The sequence below is a fragment of the Squalius cephalus genome (assembly GCF_949319135.1).
Source record: "Squalius cephalus genome assembly, chromosome: 2".
Classification (NCBI taxonomy): domain Eukaryota; kingdom Metazoa; phylum Chordata; class Actinopteri; order Cypriniformes; family Leuciscidae; genus Squalius; species Squalius cephalus.
Genome location: NC_137123.1, coordinates 28,195,773 through 28,218,723, shown reverse-complemented (window position 1 = coordinate 28,218,723; position 22,951 = coordinate 28,195,773). Strand labels below are relative to the sequence as shown.

Below are 22,951 nucleotides of genomic sequence, written 5' to 3'. Positions count from 1 at the left end.
TTACTATATTTATTTTGAATAAGACGACAGTAATCGTGATCAAACGTGAAAGAGAAATGGCTTCAAGAGCCATGTGTCGTTATTGGCGCTCTGTCCTCTGAAGTCATTATGAACGTGCTTTTCGTGCATAATGCACACACACACACCTCTGAGTTTTATTAACTTGGTTTCTTATTTTACAACGTATGTAATGTGTGAAAATGGGGAGGGTTCATACTCAATTAAGACTTGAAGCAAATCTCCACAGTGTTGCACACTAAAAAAAAAAAAAAAAAAAAAAAAAAAAAAACTCTGATGAAGCTATAGCCTAATAATAATAATAATAATAATAATAAAATTATAATAATAATGCAATCAAACAATCACAATTCACCTAAAACCAACGACATCGAAAATCTTAGGCTATACATGAAACTGCCAAATTGAAATCCGTGCGCTGATATTAGCAGACGAGATAAGCATATTTATGATCATCAGCTTGATAAGAAAATTGGTTAGGCTATGAAATTAAGTAGCCTACAAAGTTAAAGACTGAAATTGAGCAGATAAAATAGCAAACAATTTTGCATTAGTAGTAGGCATGTGCGCAATTTTAGGGTTAAAAAAAAAAAAAAATTCTAACAACAGCAAAAAAAAAAAAAAAAACATGCAATTACAGTATCAAATAGTACGGCTGTGTACAACAATAGCTGTGTCGGTTATCAAAACAGTGGAGTTGTGAATGTAGTGTGTTTCTCCAGCAGTGCTGCCACCAGAGATCAAACAGTTTGACACTGGCGCAATGAGCGCAGCTTATGAAGGGGGTCCGAGTGCTGTGTTGGGTGCTGGCTGGGGAAATGTTATGATCTTGTAATTACGGGTCTTGGACAGATGCATTATCCAGGCTCAGCGTTGGAGCCACTGGATATTATTGTAGCCAGAGAGCCGGAGGGCCAGACACCTACCATCGCGGAGAGGGGCTGACCCCGCTGGCCCTACGGCTCTCGCGCCATATTGCACATTTAAGCACCAAGGTTTTCCCAAGTTCACCGGCGTTGTTGATTAACAGGCCAGCATTGAGGGGAGATGATTTCTGCACTCTCCAAACGAGTTCCCAAGTTATCCACACGCGGTGAGGTCATGCTGATCTATAGGGCGTGGGTTACTGGGAAAGGCAAACATATATTAACCCGCTTTGTTTCATGTTGTCCGCTTTAGCATAACATTTATTCAGATAATTTATTCAGATATGCAAAAGAACATCCAAACTACTTTTGTATTATTTCTCTTTCTTTCTTTCTTTCTTTCTTTCTTTCTTTCTTTCTTTCTTTCTTTCTTTCTTTCTTTCTTTCTTTTTGTTTATTTATTTATTTATTCATTTATTCATTATATATTCATTTATTCATATAGGCTAGGCCTATATTCATTCATTCATTCATTCATTCATTCATTCATTCATTCATTCATTCATTCAGAAGTATATGCCTTGACAAAAACATGAGTTCATTGCAAATGCATTATGTTGTTGTCTGGTTTACACGAGATTAACTAATTGCATTTAAGTTTATTTCGTTGCCTAATAGGGAGACCTGAGAGTGTTGCGATATTTTTTTTATCAGAATTTAGATATCTACATTTCCATAAACGTCAGATATAATCTGCTGCCACAATATTGAATTGTAACATCAGTCATAAACATCTAAATTTTTAAGTTGGTACAAGTGTCTCCTGTTAATTAAATAGCATAGCCTATACGTAAAAATAATACTGTCATTCCACAGTAGTTATATTTCATTTTTCTATTTTAATGTTTTACAACACGCTGATGAAAAGCTTATATAAGCCTAATTATATGGCTACCAAATTATTTAAGAGAACACACTGATTTAGATGATAGCCTATATAATTTGACATATTAATCTACAAATCTAAATACAACTCAGATTGTAATACCAAATTAAACTTATTGTAATTATTTTTATTATCATTCTGTAGATCCTTTTTACCCAGAGATACAGTATGAGTCATTTAAACTTAAATCAAACTGACTTATAAAGAATTGTTGACTCTTGTATAACTTATAAAAGAGTTGAACATTTCTTAACTTATTTTGATGAGATAAAGCAATGTAAAACATATGTTGTCATAACTCAATGATATCCTTTTTTTCTCTCTCCTTAGGAGGGTGCTCTCATAATGCTAAGATAATGTGAATTCATTTGTGAACATAAACATTTTTAATCACTCACCCTCCTTATCATGGACTGTACGGTATTCCTTGACAATTCCGTGCAAATAATGAGGCTATCAATTCAAATCCACAAAACAAAGCGCAGCGGTTCAGTTAGTGCAGTGGTTGGCTATAGGCCTATACCTGTAGCCTATATAAGATGACATGCTCTTCATGAATGTCTTCCATCGGCTCTGCGGTCCTGGAACAACTCTTTTCTTAATCCCACAAGTGTCAGACACCCGCAAACGTCAAGCGTCCTGTATGGCATGATGTGACAGTGGACAGCCCCTGTCAAAGATATACGGCCTCGTGCATAAACAAACCATAAAACAAACCTCTGCGATAATATTTAAGATGGGTTTCAATAACTCAACGTGCTTGTGAAGGCCGTCTGTCCGTGTCTCACATGAAAAGCTCACCTCAGACAGGTAAAGAAACAGCTCTCAGGAGCGTTTGATGCTCTTCGACTGGTTTCTAGCACAAACTCACAGCTGTGGCACACCTGTGCCGTTTATAGTGTGAATGACAGAAGACTCTATCTGCGCATCACGGACCTGAGACAGGCAACAAGCTCAGTTCATTTGGGAAGCTCATATCCAACTCCACTGTTATTAGATCCGATCTTATGATGTGCGCTCATAAATTAGAAAACTTTTGATCAAAGGAACATGTTACTAATGCTCCTCTGAGAAACAGTTTGATAGTGCCTTTATAAAAAGTTGAATCAAGCATAACTGGTCTGTCTTTAGGTCTGTCAAAAAAAGCCTCCTGCTAACCCAAACGTGAATAAGCCTACTCAGCGCTATGTTTTACTAATTTTCATCATTAGGCTATTTAAAAAGCGATCCATTTATATACTGCACAGTTTTAGGATTGACTACATTTTACAGGTCTATGCAAATACTTTTGTGTGTGTGTGCATGGCCATAGCAGGCTATATGAAATATATATCATGATATTACAGACTTTTTTTTTATTTATATCGATATACTGACCTTATTTGATTTTAAGGTCTATGAGGGATAGATGCAGAGTCTGTTTAATATAAGGTTAATTTAATGCGGCAACATTGCAAAGGGAAATGCTGCAGTTTGCAGGCGCGTCCATCATCAGCACCACATTGATTGCACACTGGCCTAAATTCCTGCATCCAAATGAGCATAACCAACACGAGGTAAGACATTTTAATAAGCTAAATTAGGGCAGGCCTGTATTAAATCCTTCTCTGTAGGATTTTTTAGAAGCGTAAAAAAACAAAAAACAAGCGACCATGGTTTTAGCTGCCAGCCAACAACCAAACATGGTTAAATTAGCCAAACAGCGGCTAAGCTAATGTTCAAAAGTCGTCTATAGCAGCTCTCCCAGTCTGACGAGCTTAAAAGTGCCCCTAACCTTTGTAAAACCAGCCTGACCATGATGGGAGACCAGCAAACCAGACTGCATTTCAGCACAGAAAAAGTAATTCATCGCATTGTCTCAACGATGACACATGACCAAGGAAGCCAATCAACCCAAATAGTCACTCGCTCAGAAATTCTTGATTATTTAGTACAGAAACCTATTGCGTTTGAGGCGGTGGTCGGGTGATGGTGGGGGTGGTTTGCAGGAAACAATTATAGAAACAGGGGCAGTCCCGTCCTCAATCATAGAGTCTGGGTTATACCCGCATTATAAAGGAGGACACCTAGAGGACCAGCCTAAACAACCTGCCGTCATCAGCCATACCTCCACATAGGCTATTTGTATTATTTACGTAGGATTATTTCAAAACTCACATAGCCTAGTGACTAGTGCGAGATCATAAAGAATGCATTTGGCTTTTGAAATCCAATTCATTTATTCGAAACAAATTTAGACGATATCCAGGGTAAATCATGGCTTAAAACCGAAAAAAGCAGACACGCTCATTGTGACCCTGTCTCCATTGGATCTGCATCAATGGCCCCTGTCTTTCAACACAGAAAATGTCAAATTTATCGACTTCAAAGACAGCAGATGTCGCCTAGACGTCGAACTCGCCTTTTCCATGGCCCAGACAATAAACTTTAATATTAAACTAAAACCAAAAAAATCCAATTACTCTAGACATCTATAAAAGCGGGGACCTTTGGTTAGGCAGTTGTGGTTCTTTTTTTTTTTTTTTTTTTTTTTTTTTTTTGAGCATCATGACGTTTGGCATCTGCTTGGCATTCATGTCGACGAACGAGTTGCGTGAGGTAACACTGTTAAAATACTCAGCACTTTTCCAGGAGAAGAAGCATATCCTATCCAAAATAATATTAAGAGAACATTTATGGTATATAGGCTATATATATAAATAAAATGATAGGCCTATATTAAAATATATATATATATATATTTTACAAGGCTATAGTGTTCCCATATCTCCGTCAACAGAGAAGTGTCAAAATCACAAGGTCTTTGCATTTTCTCTGGGGTGTCAGGTAGACCAGACGCAATTTCAGGCGTCAGAGAGGCTCGCGCTGCTGTTGAGTCAGTTGTATTGATGAAATGCAGTCATAGCGAAGGCATGCAAGGACTTCATCAATCATGCCAAATTATAGCCACAACTCTGCCATTAGACCTGAGAAACATAACGTCACCTCAGATAAACAACATTTTAACTACATGCCTTTGATAAATCCATGGACAAAACAGAAAAAAAAAAAAAATATGGGCCTGTTGCTATAGGTTATCTACTTGCACAAATAACATGCATTTTGATTGAATCAAACTTTTATTGTTTTCACCACTGAACTGGTTGATGACATATTAGAGGTCGAGCAAAGTAATAAAATGAATCATATGTAGTTTATTTTATTATAGAAGTAGGGGAAACCGAGGCCAGATGTCATACTTTTTACATATTTGTTAGAGTAGGCTATAGGTTTATTTTTAAAGATAATTTATGGGCGCATATGACTAAAAGTTGTGGCTACAAAAACAGCTACTGTTATTTTTTGTTCTCCTAATAGTAACTGCATAAATGTATAACATCTATCACACAACAACTCGCCCCAACAGAATTTTCAGTTAAATCTGCCTTCATTAGCCTTCTTGCCTAAATGTTCGTTAGTGTGTGTATACATATTGAACGTTTAATTTGGAGGATAAATTTCACAACAATTTTACTTTATATTTAGTGAGTTGCAAACTTTTGTTTGTGACAACTAGCCCCCGTCTACTACATAATAATCCTCATACGATCAGTTACTGGTATTCAGTTTCAAGCAGAAATCAGTACTTCCATTTAAAAGTGAAGTCTCATTAAATCTCTTCATTTGCCGGCCACACATGAACTGTGAAACGATCATTCTTGCGACGTCTTTCTCATGCAGAATAATTTTGAAAGCATTATACAAAGTATTTGAAACAATCGCATTACAGTTTTCTTTTGTCGGAACCAAATGTTTGCTTTTTCTAATTTCCAGGAAGAAATATTCTCATATTACTTTGAAATAGCTTGTTTTAATAAAGGTAGTCGCACAATTTATGTAAATTCCAATTTCCCAAAAAATCATTAATCAACTAATGCAATTTCAAAATTCATAAGTTTTGAAAATGTCGTATTTAAATAAATGCATTGCTTTTGAACTGCTAAGGAGTGGACACACATGCACACGTGACTATGCAAACAGTGACTTTCAAAGTTTTATTTTTTTTTGATACAATCTATAAGTGCATTAGTCCAGTGTTATCATTCTGAAATCTATACTAAACATTCCTTCTGCTATTTAACTAGTTAAGCAGATTTGCTCAAATAGAATAGCATTTTCTGGATAAATACCAAAAGAATTCTGAGCATATAGTGAAAAGAAATACCAAAAAAAAAAAAAAAAAAAAAAACGGAACCAGGGAAAGAGGAGCTGTAATCTGTTATTAAAATTACAGTTAATTCAGCACTGGATAACAATGGTCAGAATTATGTAGCATTGTGACATGGTAAATATGCCCCCAAAAAAGTGCAATGAGAATGAACTCTTTTAATTGAGGGGAAAAACCACAACTCTTAGTTAAAATACTCCAAAATAAATTTTAATGTTTATAAATCTCTATACTTAAATATATACATTATGTGCAAATAAAATGTTCAACATTAAATTAAACTATGCAGAGCGTGTGAATAATAGTATCATTCCTTATTATTGTGTATATCTTGTTTAGTATTTAATCCTCTCTATTGGCACCCAATTGTAGAAAATCGAAATAAAAGAAAGAAAAAAATACCCACATTTATGAACAGAGCAAATACTTAACCAAAAGACAAGATGTCCAATTCATTTTTTGGAAAAGTTTCTCTCGAGTACTCAGATGTTCAGATGATACATGATGATAGCTGATTTCATCTGCTTGTATATGAATTATTTGCATGTATATAATTTATATAGGATTTGGAAACGGTCTAACAGAATATCTACATGCAAAAAAAAGAAAAAATATTAGAAAGGAAGATGACCAAAAAAAGGTACCAAACCTACGTGATAAAAATTCAGTGCATACAATGTCTCACAGGGTTTTACTCTTCTCAAGGAAGATGAGACATGTGACAATGCACAAACACAAAGCCTCCTAAAACACGAAAGTGCACACAGAGTTCAAATAAAATGCTTTTGTTCATTTTCAATAGTTCTGCTATTTTAGCCTGTCAATCCTTTGATATCACAGTGACTAGATTGAATGTCTTAGACTTGCCTGAATTTTGTAGATATGGCAAAAAAAAAAAAAAAAAAAGCTGACATTCATTTGAGAGGTTTTCAAATTAGAATGAGGAAGAAAATAGATGTCGTTGTAAATATGACGCAAGCCCCATTAAGTCTACATTCAGCTTTAACTGACTTCATAGCTTATCTCATATATCTTCATGTAGCTACATAGTTTTGCATGTTTAAGCAGTTTCTTGTAGGTAAACCTTGTCGTTACCATTGCTAGCCTGCTAACAACTGACTCTTGCTTCACTCATTCTTCACATTGTGGCCGTCCTCCACGTCTGTAATGCAGCACATCATATCTAGAGCTCATAGGACTTCATTTTAAAATGAGTTCTGAAAGTGTTTCTTCCAGCTTCAAGTGGAATTTTTCCTATAGTGCACTGCTAATGCTTTACGTGCCAGCTCTCTCTGATGTGTCAAGCGCTGTAGTGCCTAGGCCGCCACGTGGCCGATCAGATAGATGTTGTCATAGAGGTGGCCTACAAAGTCCTCGCTGATGTTCTGAGCAGCCCGCCGTGTGTTTCGGATAAACTCCCTTTTGGACATCTTGTTCTTTACGTGAGGGCTGGTCAGATCGATGGAGAGAAGGATGAGGGAGTAGCACAGCACGTACACAGCATCTGCAAAACCAGGAGAGAGAGAGAGAGAGAGAGAGAGAGAGAGAGAGAGAGAGAGAGAGAGAGAGAGAGAGAGAGAGAGAGAGAGAGAGAGAGAGAGAGAGAGAGAGAGAGAGAGAGAGAGAGAGAGAGAGAGAGAGAGAGAAGGGTGTGTTTATGTCATTTTTCATTGTAAAGTTGTAATCCCTACCTCAAATAAAAATGTTTGCATTATGCAGAAACAGTAATTATATTTCACAATGTTACATTTTAACATAACTGTTCTTTGTTTGAATATATTTAAAAGTGTAATTTAGTCCTGTGATTGCAAAGCTGAATTTTCAGCATTATTACTCCAGTCTTTAGTGTCACATGATTCTTCAGAAATCATTCTTCTATGCTGATTCGGTGCTCAATTAGAATCAATTATTATTGGTGCTGAATTATTAATAATGATTCATATTATTATCAATGTTGAAAACTGTTTTTACTGCTTTATATTTTATTAATATTTTTGTGGAAACTGTGATAAATTTTTTTCCAAGATTCTTTGATGAATAGAAAAAAAAACAAAAAACAAACAAAAAAACAGCATTTATTTGAAACATTTGTAACATTATAGATGTCTTCATATATATATATGTGTGTGTGGTAGTGTATCACTGTTTCCACAAAATATTAAGCAGCCCAACGGTTTTCAACATTAATAATAAGAATTATTTTTTATTTTTTTTTGCAACAAATCAGCATATAAGAATGATTTCTAAAAGATCATTACTCCTGATTTCTCAAGGTCATCATTACACCGAAGACTGCAGTAATACAAATTCAGATTTGCCATTACAGGAATAAATTATATTTGATAATATATTCAAATGGAAAACAGTTATTGTTCTAAGAATATTTTACAATATTTCTGTTTTTACTGCATTTTTTTCATCAAATAAATGCATTAATTAATGATTCTATTTAATTAATTAATTAATTAGTCCAAACTTTTGACTGCCAATATATATACATAGATGTTGAAATGGAAACAATGTGAGAAGAGCACAACTCGGCTTGAACTCTGTCAGTAATTTATAATAAATCTTTCTGCTTGTACAGTAGCACACATGCACTACAAGTCACATGTTATTGCAGGCGGTAACTCTGATTGGTTGGACTAAACACAGGGTCCTCTTCTGCTAACACTTTAAGCCAGCGGGCTTAGCTCGGCTTTAGAAGCAAACGGCAGTGTTAGTACAAGGATTTCTCACATGTTGCTCTATACAAAGACAAGATCATGCAGATCTGCAGCTAATAAAAGATGGTTGATTCAAATCAACACACGACAATAATCCTGCAAGTTGTGATTTGCATGTACCACAATTAGAACCAGTACTTCAACTTTAATTGCTGCCTATGGCAAAAATCTGTGAACGTCACTTGTGACATGCTGTACATGTCTGACACCGAGCAAAGCAAACCACCGTGATCTTGATGTAGCAATTACACACTAAATCACATCGTAGTATAAGTGCCGTTCTGGCATCTGTAATGACTTTGCTGTAGTTCACTTACCAGGACTTAAGCCCACTTCCCGGACCAAAGTGGGGTTGCAGGCACAGAAACGATGAGAAAACTTAGTGATGAGGGTCTCCAGGTACTCGCCCCGCTCCTCCGGGGCATGAATGTGTCTGAAGAAGTCCCTCAGTGCATTAGGGAGGAACTGGTTACTAAAATTATGAAGTGTGACCAACTCATCCAGGACATCTCGCCTGCAATCACGGGAAACTTAATCAACATTTTTAGTTATTATCAGTAGCAGAATATTATATACATTGAGATATGCATGTATACACACACACACAGACACAGACACAGACACAGACAGACACAGACAGACAGACAGACACACACACACACACACACACACACACACACACACACACACACACACACACACACACGTGAAAAACAAACCGTTCATCAAGATAATTCCGCAGCATCTTCCAGTTGAGCATTCTGGTATAGAATATAAACTTGGCAATTTCCTTCGGGTGGTCCAAAAGAATACCTCTGAACATGAAGTAACTGATACCCTGAATGAAAGAACCCACAAAAAACAGGGTGTGGGGATTAGGGGAAAAAGTGAAAGAGGGGGCGAGCTTTTTTGCCAGACACCGCGGTTTAGTCCGGAGCAAGGCTATCACATGTCCTTTAAATGGACAGCTAAAGCTTTGCTAATCTAACCTAAGACACGAGCGAGGGGGAGTCAAGACATTCAAATGCATCTTTGAACAGAAATTATGTTTTAAGAGCAGCTTGCATGAGAGAAAAGCCATTCATTTCGTTTTAATCCGGGTTGTGGTCTAAAAGCCTATGTCATGGACCATTATTCATTCTAGGTGAGCTTGTAAAAATAATATATTTAGTCTGCAGTATGAGCATTGCCGGGTTATGTGGGAATTTACAGGGTGGAGGAGGAAACCGTCATATTAATCATAGCTGAGGTTGGTCAGAATTGTGTTTCCAAAGCACACTGTGGCTATGATCATTTCTCTGTTCTTCGCCCGTTTAAACATTAAACGGCTCGGCCTCTAATTACAGAGACATTATTGTGGCGAGACAGAACAAAAGTTTGTAGTTTTTGTACCTCTTGCGGGTTGGCGTTGAAGGTTAAACTTCCTTCATCCAATTCCATGTAGAGCTTTCTATAGGAAAATCCATATGGAAGCCTTCGATTATATATGGAACAGTGACCCCAAGTGGACTTGCACAGGCTAGAGGGCAGACAAAAAAAAACAAAGCAGTTGAATAGGAGGAATGCTAAAATATAAAACACACAATTAGTGGAAAAATAGGTAATATCCCTATTTGCATGTATTTCATAATAGTGGGAAATCTAAGAGCTGAAATAATGACTACAGTTTAGTTTGCATCAAATCCATTGAAAGAAACATTATCCTCAGTTCTCCCTGAATTATTATTGAGAAAATACTGAGATGATATTTTATATGGAAGCTAAACGCATCACTGACCCCTGCCACAGGTACTCATCATTGCCCAAGTCCTGCCACACACAGGAGGCCAGGCACAGGTCGGTAGCATTCAGGTAGGAGAGGATGGTGATGCTGAGTTCGGGCGGCAGCATCTCAAGATCGATGAAGCCCTGCTCCTCTTTGCCCCTGCGGACGCGCAGCAGGTGGCTGATGTCGGAGCCGGGGACCTGGCACTGTGGCGTACGGCGCTGCTGCAGCGGTTCAGACAGCGGGGGACCCATCCTTCGGCCCTGCTCTCTCTCCTGCTGGAGGAAGCACTGTTCACTGTACTGCTGCTGCAGCTGCTGGTTCCTCACCACCCTCCACAGAACCTGACCCATCTGCAGATCTGAAAAAAAAAAAAAAAAAAAAAAAAAAAAAAAAAATGCATTTCATTGCAGCTTCATGCATTAAAATAGTATACTTGTATACAAGTTTGTGTAGCTTGAGAGAAAAAAAATCCACTACACCAACTTTAAGCCATTACTCCAGTCTTCAGTGTCACATGATCCTTCAGAAGTCATTCTAATATTCTGATTTGGTGCTCAAGAAACACTTATTATTATCATGTTGAAAACAGTTTTGCTGTTTAATATTTTTGTGGAAACCATGATACACTAAAATTTTAAAAGTTTAGGGTTAAAAAAAACAAACAACAGAAAAGATATTAATACTTTTATTCAGCAAGGACACATTATATTGTTTTGAAAGTGACAGTAAAAACATTTATAGTGTTACAAAATACTTCTATTTCAAATCAATGAACTTTTTAAACTTTCTATCCTGAAAGAAAATGCATCACTGTTTAAGCAGCAAAAACGTTTTTCAACACTGATAACGATAATAAGAAACGTTATTAATAATTGAGCACCAATATTATAATGATTTTTGAAGCATCATTTGAGTAATAATGCTGAAAATTCCACTTTGCCAGCACAGGAATAAATTACATTTTAAAATATATTTAAATAGAAAAGAGTTATTTTAAATTGTAATCATATTTTTTCAATAGTGCTATTTTTACATGACATAAATTCAGCCCTAGTTAGCATAAGAGACTTCTTTAAAAAAAAAAAAAAATCAGTAGTGAAAATAAGTTTTTCAACTGTAAATTCCAGTTTGAAATTGAGTCAAATTATGTCACTGAGTTCCTGCATTACAGCTCAGCTGTAGACCTGTTTCGTGAATATTAAAAAACTGAAGTATACTACACACGCCACAGATTTCGATTACTAAGAGTTCATGTCTTGGATCAGTTTCTGTTTTTGATTTCATATACATTAGGCAGGAGAAGCTGATGTAATCTCAGCGCTCACATTTGACACGCACAAGCTGCTTTTATTCCCTGTTTCACTGAGAGCTTTTGTAAATCATATAATCTCATATTGTATTTATTTATTTATTATTAAAGGAAAGCGTTGTGTATTAAGCCTTTTATCCCCTCTGCCTTCTTTTCCTACAAACTAAACCAGAGTAATCCAGAGGCCTCAAACTCTCAGCACATCGTTTCTGTTAGGTCCCCGAATCCTTGCATTATCCGACAGAGCAAAACAGCCCAAAGGAAACTGTTTTTAGTGCTAGTGTGCAGTAGTCCGCTGGGAAATAAAACCCCTGATGGCAGCTTTATCTCCACTGCAGTAGCACTAGCCTAATCCTCTCTCCGAGATATGCATTAAGCCTTTTTATGTGGCCCTGTCTGACTCCCTCCCTCCAAGGGCCTTTCTCTCTAAAACATATCTCAGTCTATGAGAAGCCTTGTTATTCTTGTCTTTAATGGCCTCTTGAACGCTCTCTCGGGTCACTTTCTTTGTCGCAGAGTCTCTATGACAGCTTTTTTCATATATGATCTTGACATATTACTTATTCGGGACTGACGCAATGCTCCTTGGCATTCTGTAGGAGGAGCTTGGGAATTCTTAGACCTGCTTAAAACATGGAACGGAAATCTGAACAAGGTCAATGAACTCTTACAAGCAATTTCCCTCTGCTTTGCCTAAGGGCAGAAGCGGTTCTTAAATCATTGCAAAACATTTGCCCTTATTAATTAAAGTTATATAATGAAAATCTTTTATTAATTTTTTTAAATGGTGGATTAGCTCATCTAACTCTTGTCTTTCTATTAAAAGTGAAAGAAAACAGGTCTGGCAACTCCATGCATGTTCTAATTGTGTTAACTTACTCTTGACAAAAAAACTATTTACAGTAAACTGAGACAATACAAGCTGGAAAGAACAGCTATACAAGAATATCACAAAAGCACAATTTACAGGATCTAAAAATACATTGTAGGTCAATTGAAAAGTACTTAAAACGTAGTTTAACCCTAACCTAATTTGTCTGCCTTTATTTGCATTGTGTCAGTAGCCTTTCAGATTTCTGCCCGAACAAAGGAGAACTCATCTGACACATTATAAAAGTACAAAAAAATATTAGCACAATATCTGAGACTGTGAATTATAAAAACATATATTATTTAGTGTGATGACTGACGTAAAAATCGAGGTTTTCTACCGTTTGTATTTTTTAAGCTATAGGTCCTCTATCATGTTTGTCTGAAGCACAAAGTCCCGCCTCGCTCTAAAACAATTGGTTGGAATACCAATTTGACACATAAAGTCGAACTCTGATTGGCTGCTGCGGTAAAACGCTTCTGTTTTCATTTTCGCAGCGTCGATCGCTCTAAGCAGCAGCAGCACCACCCACCTCTGTGTATATGAAACACTTCTACCGCCGCCGCGACGAAATGAGTTGCTAGTGATCTGCCAGTGTCTCATGGATGAAATCATCTCAGTCTTTTAACAAGAGCCCAGGACAGCCATCTTGACAGCTCCAACGCTGCTGATCGAGGTGAGACAGTCCTGTGACACTATCATTCATCAGTCCACTCGCTCCTCCCGTCTGTCTCTCCGCCTCCTCGAACACTCTGGCCAGACTGACGTTTCTTGTTATTGGTGGAAGTGACGCAAATCGCTCAGAGTAAATCAAACACAGGTACATACAGTTGCACTTTCGATCGAAATGTTTTCTGTCATGTTCGCAATATAACATAAAGTAAAATCAGCTCTGGTAAAATACATACATAAAATGAATAAAGGGATGAAGTTAATTAAAATAAATACATTAATACATGCGTGAATTAATTAAAATACATGAGTAAATTAATCATTTCATGAAACTGCATGTAACAAATTTGAATGTGCTTTTAAAACCTAAAAGAAGCAAGCTAAGACAAGAATGTGTAGAAGTGAAACAATGGATTGAACCGTCGTCTCCTGGTGCATAGAAACCTGATAGAAGCCAATAAAAACAAACCCGGATATTTCAGCGGCAAAAACAAAAGGGAGGAATTAGCAATAACTGTTTAACTATAAAATACAACCATCGGCAAGACAGTTGTTACTGTATTACAAACGCAAATAAGTGCGAAATTTTATCAACTAATGCAAAATATGTACTTGTTGTGCACTGTAACTCCTAATGAAATCCTCTGACATTACAGAGATGGGCACTGGTGATTTGAAAGGATGTCTAAGAAAGCTGGAAGCCTCTCTCCGTGCTCTGAAGTATCCGAGAGAAGTGGACTATCAAAGGTATGATTAATTTTAAGCCAATAGTTCAATCAAATATTTTAAGTTTATATATATATATATATATATATATATATATATATATATATATATATATACTATATATATATATATATATATATATATATATATATATATATATATATATATATATATATATATATATATATATATAATACTGGTTTATATATATATGCAAGGCTGGTTTAAACATGAATAAAATTCATGTTTTTAAAAAAAAAATCATGAATAAAAATTATTCACATGGAAATACAGGAATTCAAAATGGACCATGGCAGAGTGAGCATTTTATAAATCTCCATTCTTGTACTGAATGCTTGTTAGCACTTTATAAAATAAGATTAGTGTTTATACTCTAAATCTTATCTTAAAAGTCACCATGAAATCAAAACGTACAAGTCATATTTATTTCATGGAATATTGCAGTATTTATTATAAATGATTGATCTGTGCACATTATTATTATTATTATTATTATTTTTTTTTAATTTATCTGCTCTTATAATCTATAATCAAAATAACTTCCCCTTCCTCTTCTCTTCTCTTCTCTTCTCTTCTCTTCTCTTCTCTTCTCTTCTCTTCTCTTCTCTTCTCTTCTCTTCTCTTCTCTTCTCTTCTCTTCTCTTCTGGCACGAAGGTCACTCACATGAGAACACAGCAATAGCAAACCACAACCATCCAATCAATTCCCAATGGGCAAAATCAAGTCCCGCCCTACATTTTTTACTTGTTCGAGATGCTGCATTCATACGTCACAATAGGGAAGGAAACACTATAGCAACTTCTGTTTTATGTCCACTTTAAGATTCTTTTGATTTTGTACATGCTACCCTTGTAGATATTGCTCTTCTTGTGTGTTGCATTTATATGCATTTGGCAGACACTTTTATCCAAAGCACTTACATTGTATTTCATGCATTCCCTGGGAATCAAACCCATGACATTGGCGTTGCTAGCACCATGCTTTGCAGTTTGAGCCACAGGAATATTGCATGTCACGAATGTGGATGGGGTAAAAGAAAGGCCTAATTGTCCTATGATTGTTAGATTTATATAAAAGTTAACACTATGTTATGAGCGAACATCAGGCCATTGACAATGAGTCCAGGCCTTTTATGTCTTTGATAGAGATTAAGAAAGAAGCCTTGGCTAGCTGAGTGGCTGTGTGAAGTAGTTAATCAGCTGTGTGGAAATAGAAAAAAATTAAATTAACGATTAATCATTAAAAGGTCACAATCTCGATTCAAACACCCACACTATCTCATTCCTAAATGGCATTGATTCGCCTGTGTCTATTAAACCTTTGACAAAATCACACCGGAACATTCAAATCTGAGTTTGCGCTGCCGCTGACCCGGGGAGAGCAGTTGTCATGCATGGGTATGAAACAACTTCACAAACAGTCTTTTTAACCACAGTTTTGTTATTTCTGTGTTACAGATATTCAAATTATCACACAAGTGGGATAGAAGTTTATAGTTCGGATAAAAAAAGTCTACGGTAACGTTAAAAGTGTATTTGTCATTGAATCATTCATTCAAGAGATTTGTTCAAAAACGCTGATTAGACGCCTTTGATGCTTAAAGTAGGTTTTTAGATATATTCCCCTGAACCTAAATTAAGTAAGTAAGGAGACCTCCTCCTATAATAAAATCTGACCACAGTGACATTAGATACAAGTCTCATTCACTTCCCAGCCTTTATGAATGCGTAGCTCTTCTGAATTCATTTTTCACATGCAGTCAGCAGAGATGATATGCGGGATGTATTTCATTAGACATTAACGCCCCCCAATTCTACCCCCACTTTTTTGGCCTACCTAGACTTTAAACATCTTGACTTGCGTAAACATCCAAAAGGGGGGTCTGCCAGTGTTTCATGTCCCATATTTTGTTTTGAAGTTTGGGAAGTTGAAGACTTGTCCCGAGCCTCTCCATTGCTGAGCTATTTTGTAAACATGCTTTACAAAAACCAGCTCCGTTCCTCCACCAGGATCTCAAGCTGCACATCAGATGCTCAGTGAAGAGGTTTTGATGTGAGATGCATCAAACACAACATTCTTCTCTGAAAGACAGATCCGTTTGGCTTGTACGTACTGGAGATGATCCAGAAAAATGACTTAATTTGTCTCCAGCACGATACTCAAAATGGCTTGCAGACATGTTATAAAACTTTATTTGTTTTAAAACCTATATATGTGTTGATTTTGTAACACTTTAGTTGTTTGTTAGTACAAGTGCTTTATAATTTGATGTTGTGTTTACTCTTCCAGATTGGCTGTGGGAGATCCATCAGCGTGCCTTCCTATTGTGAGCTTTACCTTCACGTCCTTTTCCCCCTCACTCACTGAGCACCTGGTCGATTATGGTGTGGAATTAACCGGAATGAATGATTTACGATTTATTGAGAATGTTTACAAGGTGAATTGCACGAATGTAGCTTATTAAATATTATTTTTTATTAGGGCTGTCAAACGATTAATCACGATTAATCGCATCCAAAATAAAAGTTTGTGTTTACATAATATATGTGTGTGTGTGGAGTATAATTATTTTCTCTATATAAATACACACACATGCATATATATTTAAGAAAAATGTGTTATTTATATATAAAATATTTATATATAATATAAATTATATATAATATAAATATATATATACACAGTATATACATGCAAATATTTCTTAAATATATACATGCATGTGTGTGTATTTATATATAGAAAATAATTATACACCGTAAACACACATGTATTATGTAAAAACAAACTTTTATTTTGGATGCGATTAATCGCGATTAATCGTTTGACAGCCCTATTTTTTATGTAGCTTGTTATTGAATAGGATGAATATATTTTAAAGGGATAATTCATAAAATAAAATTCTGTCATTGCTAACTCTTCATTTCTTTTTCTGTGGAACATAAAAGAAAGATATTTTGAGAAATGTTTCTGTGTTCCTTTATGTCATTTCTATGAAAGTCAGTGGTCGCCCAAACTGGTTACCAACATTCTTCAAAATATCTTATTTTGCATTCAACAGAAAAACAAAAAAACGTATACCTAGGTTTGAAACAACATGAGGGTGAGTAAATAATTGTACTTTTTGAGTGAATTATCCCTTTAAACTCTTGTGTTTAACAAATTGAATCACAGTTCAGTTAAAAGGCTATTTAATACAGCTAACATGGTTTAGCTATTGGATAATTTTCATTTGAAATCAACAACAGATCTTTATTAGCATGCATTTTTGTGATATTTGCAGCCCCTTTAAATTTGACTTTTACAAACTGTTTGCCGTTTCATTCAAGAGTTTATTTTGAGGAGGTGGTTGTGTTAAATGGATCAAAGTGGTCGGAGTTGCTTTGTTTCAGTTATGAGGACAGAAAGTTCATTTTTGAGGTAAAAAATGATAGAGTTTAGAGCTATGACCGAACCAAGTCAATGATAATGTTTTTCACGTCTCCTTTAATGAGGCGTTTTTAAAAAAAAAAATTATGAAAAGCAATTTCACATGTAATTAAACTTACAAAGCCATGCTTTATGTTGCCTAATAGCCATATTTACTGGCACTGTCCCTGATCTCAGAGGGTTTTAACCCCCAAATCAGAAACGCAGGTCTCTTCCAGAGCTCTGTGATTCGGAGCATCTGTAGCCCCGTTCTCCGGCATTCAGATGTTCTGGCAGCTCTTCTCCACCAAGTCTTGAGTAATTAAAATTCTCTGCTCACGTCTCTCTCCTGCAGTGAGAGAACACAAAAGGAGGCTTGCCTTCATGTTGGCTTGCCTTCATGTTGGTCCAATTCATCTGATCTCAGATTAACTCAAAGCTCATTCTGTACGTTTAACCATTGGAGTGAAGAGCTGATCTGTCTTTTGACTCTTCCTCCTGTTCATTGACCTTTCGTGCAGTTCGAAAAGTTCTGGCCTTCGTCCCAGGATCATCTGCAGAGTCAGACTGCAGCTCAAGTGAAATATTCTGGGGGGAATTAGTGGTCTGAGTATATTACCTTTAGGGCCTCGATGGCATTTGCTAAAAATTAGAGTTGTTGTAACAGGAAAGTAATGTTTCGCAGTTCTATCATATTTTTCCAGTCATCATTTTTCCCTTTGCGCTACAGCTCATTGTTTACATCTGGCTTAGTCCTCCTGTGATTAGTCTTGGTGGCTCCTCTGGAGTTCCTCCTCTACCAGAAATTCTACAAATCAATTTTTTTGTTTGTGATTTTAATCCACTGAGGGGATAATTTCCTTTCAAGTCCTTTAATATGTTAAACCCCTGAAGTTGTAATATTTAGTTTAGCACTCTTTTTGTTGTATCTGCGTTTTCATGGGAAAATCTCTTAAAATGTAGGTCTTGCGGGATGTTTTCAGCTATAAGCCGTTGTTGACCAAACAGCAGTTTCTTCAGTTTGGCTTTGCTGAGAGGAAAGTCACCATTCTCTGTGATATCATTGGCCTTATTCTCAACAAGCACAAAGAACTGACAAAAGAAAGCAAGGTATCTCAAACCTTTTTTTCTAATATAGAGATAAGTGATACCGATATATAGCGATAACAAAATAGGTACCATTTCAGTTATCAGCCAATATTAGAGATTGTTTTATTTAAAGGGTTAGTTCACCCAAAAATGGAAATTCTGTCATCATTTACTCTCCCTTATGTCTTTCCAAACCCATAAGACTTTTGTTCATATTCGAAACAAAAATGAGACATTTTGAATGAAATCTATATAGAAAGATTTTAATCCTGCTGTTGACAGTCTACACAACTACCACTTTGACGCTTCAAAAAGTTCATAAACTAATTCATATGAATTGAGTGGTTTAGTCAAAATGTTCTGAAAAGACTCGATCGTTGCAGATTGAATTTATGCTTTTATTCACATTTAAACATTGTTGAGCGATCATAAACAGAAGCTCAACCGTAACTGATTAAAACAGTAACCTCACTGGTTCTTGCTGAAGCTCAAATGTGCTGCGTAACACACGGGAGTGAACCTCATTGGTTCTTGCACGTCAAGCAAGCATGTTAGAGCTAATGTTTACCACGACTGATGTGTGAGTTGATGAATGTTTATATGTGAATTAAAACCTAAATTCGATCTGTTTATCAAATAAAGTGATTATGTCTCTTCAGAAAATTTGGACTAAACCGCTCAATTCAAATATCTCATATTTCATAAAAAATATTTTAATTTGTGTTCTGAACATGAACAAAAGTCTTACAGGTTTGGAGCAACATGAGGGTGAGTAAATGATGACATCATTTTTGGGTGAACTAACCCTTTAAATCCGATAATTAATTTTGCATTCTCATTTCCCCTATTTTTACTTTTACGTTTTTTAAATTTGCTGTCATCTGTCACTTAAAATTAATCTTTAAAAACACTAATATTAAATAACATTTTTAACATATTAAATAACACTGTTAAATGTAATCTTTAGCAAATATCAAAATTATTATTTATTTTTCATATTTACGTACTGTTGTGATGCCTAAATTCATTTGTAGCATTTAAAATGATTTTAGTTTTAATCTATTTCGAGAAAATATGATAGAATTTTAATATCAGACATGTATTGGTTATTGGCCATATTGTATTTATTTATGTTTATTATTGAATAAACAGCTAATTGTCTTACAGCATGTCAGTAAGCCAAAGAGAAGGCCTCAGTTGAAGAGCTGCATTAAAAATGAGATCCCTTCTCCTGAGAGTAACTCACTGGTGTCAACAGCCCTGACAGTAAGTGTAAACATAATTGACAGTAAAATAAACATAATTGATTTGATGATGATGATGATGATAATAATAATTATTGTTATTATATCTGCTTCTTTCCCTCTTAGGTACCTCAGAAGCAGCCACTGGTAGAAAGGCATCTTGGCAGCAGCTCAGCACGAGCTCAGATCAGATGCTGCTCAGATGAGCAGCCACAGCAGGAAGAGGAAACAGAAGAGAGGGAGTTAGACAGTGAGGATCTTGAGGATTCGCCTCAGCCTACAGATTCCACTGTGAGTGCGTATCCTGCAACACATGTACACACAGGGAGGTGCATGAGTATTCATCTAGTTGAGAGCACATTATGCACCAACTAGTCAGCTTTAATGGTCGAAAGAAAGTACTATGAGAAACTTGGTCTCTTATCATAAGCAGTTGCAGTGTTATTTTCTCCACAGCAGACCATGGTGTTAATAGAAATACTTTTTTTTTTTTAAAGAATATTTTGAAAATCTTGTTGTTGTTATTTTTTTCATATTGTTCATTTATTTATTTATTTTTTCCAAAAAGAAAGCGTAGGTTGTTAATGTATTTTTTTTTTAAACCATTATTGATAACAATATGGTGATTAAAACAAAATATACATTTATCATACACTAACACTACAGTTCAAAATGTGTTTGAAATAAGTCACTTATGCTTATGCTCACCACTTATGCTCACCAAGGCTGCATTTTTTTGATCAAAAATACAGTAAAAACTAATATTGTAAGCAATATTGTGAAATATTAGTACAATTTAAAAATAATTTTCTTTCATAATAGATTAAAAGTGTGATTTATTCCTGTAATGGCAAAGCTGAATTTTCAGCATCATTACTTCAGTTTTCAGTGACACATGATCCTTCAAAAATCATTCTAATATTCTGGTGCTCAAGAACATTTCTTATTATCAATGTTGAAAACAGTTGCTGCTTAATATTTTTGTTGAAACCGTTATACATTTTTTCAGGAATTTTTGATGAATAGAAAGTTCAATACAACAGCATTTTTATTGTATCATTTTAAATGTCTTTACTGTCACTTTTGATCAATTTAATGCATCCTTGCTGAATAAAATCAATTTATTATATATTATAATTATTATTTTTAAATATTACTGACCCCAAACTTTTCAACGGTAGTGTACGTCATACACATTGTAACTTTAATTACAGTTTTTTTGGGTAATCATTTGCTCTTTTTTTTGTGTGTGTGTGTGTGTTGTGGAACTAAACTACATAATTACTCTAATTGCCAATTCCTACACACAAGCATCTGCAAAATTCTGAACTTGTTCAATCTACTCTAATGCACATGGGGTCTCTTTTTAGGATTGTGTGTTAGAGAGCCGGCTGAGGGGCGTGGAGGTAAGTCTTCTGGAGAGTGTTGGCAGACTGGAGCAGCGATTGGCCCTCATGGAACACAGGATACATGCTGTGGAGAAAAGCTTGGCTGGCAAGATTATCATCGAGAGCAACCAGTGGGAGAACTTGGAGAGTCGCGTGCTGCTGCTGGAGACCAGGCTGGCACTGACCTCAGCACGGGTAGGGGAGTTTAACATCTTTTTGGATGTTAAATTTAAATTTATTTTGCAATTGTGGCATAATGCTGTTTTCTCCCAAAACTCACTTTGATGATCAAGCTTGCGTTACGGGATGAAAAGCAGTGACAGTCAGCACAGATACACACACTATTGCAAAGCTCTCACGTTTCAGTTTCGAAGTCGGAAAATTCATATGGAAAATATGTTGTTTTATGAAGACCGCAAACCACTTTAGAGGTCAGATTCCAGTCTACAGCAACTGATTTGTTCAGGAAAACAGAATTTTGTTGCAATTTAATATCGTAATATAACAGTTCATGGGTGTGTTATTTTGTTTTGTGATTTGTTTTAAAATGGCAAGTTGGCATTGCATCTCTTGAGAAGTAATGAATATAAATGTGTGTTATATGGTGCTCACAAAAGTTTTCTCTACTACTATAGGGTCTAACTTCACAAGATGGGGTCTTCAACTCAGGCAGGGTTGAACTTAAAGAGAATACAGGTACTTCGCAATATTCTAGATTTTTAATTTGAATAATTTGAACAATTTAAATAAATGAAATATTTATAAAATCTCAAATATTTTTCTTTTTCTTTTGTATCTGTTAAAGTATCTGCAAGTGGCTTTTCTACTGTGATTCAACCACCATCTGACATCAGTGATAATGGGCATATTCTAGCCAGTTCTCCTCCAACAGCTACCCAGGTATCCATCCATCCATCCATCCATCCATCCATCCATCCATCCATCCATCCATCCATCCATCCATCCATCCATCCATCCATCCATCCATCCATCCATCCATCCATCCATCCATCCATCCATCCATCCATCCATCCATACATACATACATACATCCATACATCCATACATACATCCATACATCCATACATCCATCCATACATTATCTCATCTTATTTTCAAGAGAAATTTGTTTAATAACTATTGTATATTTTTCTTCCAATTTTTTAGAATTTTAAAGAAAGGCTGGACAGAATAGTTTATATGTAAGTGTTGTAATTTTTATAAAACGTAATAAATAGTTTAATATTTTGCTTGAAATATTGTCGCTTAGACAAAGACTACACATCAATACATTTTTTGTTCCTTTCCCATTTCAGGATGAAGGATACAGCTAACATTCTGCAAAACATAGAGCCGACAATGTGAATTTTGATCTCAGTCCAAGTTTAAAAAAAAATTGTCATCATTTACTCACCCTCACATTGTTCCAAACCTGTGTGTTGTTTTTCAGTTTTCTGAGAAATAAGTCAATAAAATTCAGTTTATAAAAGTTTATAAATTATGTTTGCTTTGCTCTTAAACCCACATAGTGATCAGAAGTGGTCAAACTCCAAAAAGGGGGAAAAAAGTATCATAATAACAGACCATGTGACTTGTGTGCTATATTTTCCCCTGGCTTTATGACTGACTTTGTGATCAACAGAACAAAATTGTAATTAATTGGAAACTTTGCTCAACACTGTAGCTTTCAA

General features: G+C 35.7%; 2 protein-coding genes across 4 annotated transcripts; one reads left to right on the top strand and one right to left on the bottom strand.

Moving 5' to 3' along the window:
- Positions 1-5,845: 5,845 nt before the first annotated feature.
- On the bottom strand, positions 5,846-13,384 carry fbxo8 (F-box protein 8). The gene is made up of 6 exons (XM_079848818.1): positions 13,244-13,384; positions 10,541-10,889; positions 10,156-10,282; positions 9,483-9,601; positions 9,081-9,277; positions 5,846-7,541 (listed from the first exon to the last, which is right to left on the bottom strand). Exons 2-6 carry the CDS (start codon positions 10,879-10,881, stop codon positions 7,354-7,356), a joined length of 972 nt encoding a protein of 323 aa, XP_079704944.1. The 5' UTR covers positions 10,882-10,889; positions 13,244-13,384; the 3' UTR covers positions 5,846-7,353.
- cep44 (centrosomal protein 44) lies at positions 13,190-22,751 on the top strand. 3 transcript variants are annotated; one of them, XM_079848784.1, is made up of 11 exons: positions 13,190-13,531; positions 14,040-14,130; positions 16,421-16,568; positions 18,503-18,649; positions 19,796-19,894; positions 19,999-20,163; positions 21,243-21,455; positions 21,896-21,956; positions 22,066-22,160; positions 22,428-22,462; positions 22,577-22,751. In XM_079848784.1, exons 2-11 carry the CDS (start codon positions 14,042-14,044, stop codon positions 22,623-22,625), a joined length of 1,101 nt encoding a protein of 366 aa, XP_079704910.1. In that variant the 5' UTR covers positions 13,190-13,531; positions 14,040-14,041; the 3' UTR covers positions 22,626-22,751. The 3 variants fall into 3 exon arrangements, with proteins under 3 accessions (XP_079704910.1, XP_079704912.1, XP_079704911.1); XM_079848786.1 differs by having other exon boundaries at positions 13,202-13,387; XM_079848785.1 differs by lacking the exon at positions 13,190-13,531 and adding an exon at positions 13,739-13,960.
- Positions 22,752-22,951: the final 200 nt, after the last annotated feature.

Coding starts and splice junctions, on each gene's coding strand:
- fbxo8 (XM_079848818.1), bottom strand. CDS start 10,881: ATGGGTCAGGTTCTGTGGAGGGTGGTGAGGAACCAGCAGCTGCAGCAG. Junction 9,602..10,155: donor TCAACGCCAACCCGCAAGAG/GTACAAAAACTA, acceptor TCTTTCATTCAG/GGTATCAGTTACTTCATGTT. Junction 7,542..9,080: donor GGAAGTGGGCTTAAGTCCTG/GTAAGTGAACTA, acceptor CTGGTTTTGCAG/ATGCTGTGTACGTGCTGTGC.
- cep44 (XM_079848784.1), top strand. CDS start 14,042: ATGGGCACTGGTGATTTGAAAGGATGTCTAAGAAAGCTGGAAGCCTCT. Junction 20,164..21,242: donor CTCAGCCTACAGATTCCACT/GTGAGTGCGTAT, acceptor GTCTCTTTTTAG/GATTGTGTGTTAGAGAGCCG. Junction 21,957..22,065: donor TGAACTTAAAGAGAATACAG/GTACTTCGCAAT, acceptor TATCTGTTAAAG/TATCTGCAAGTGGCTTTTCT.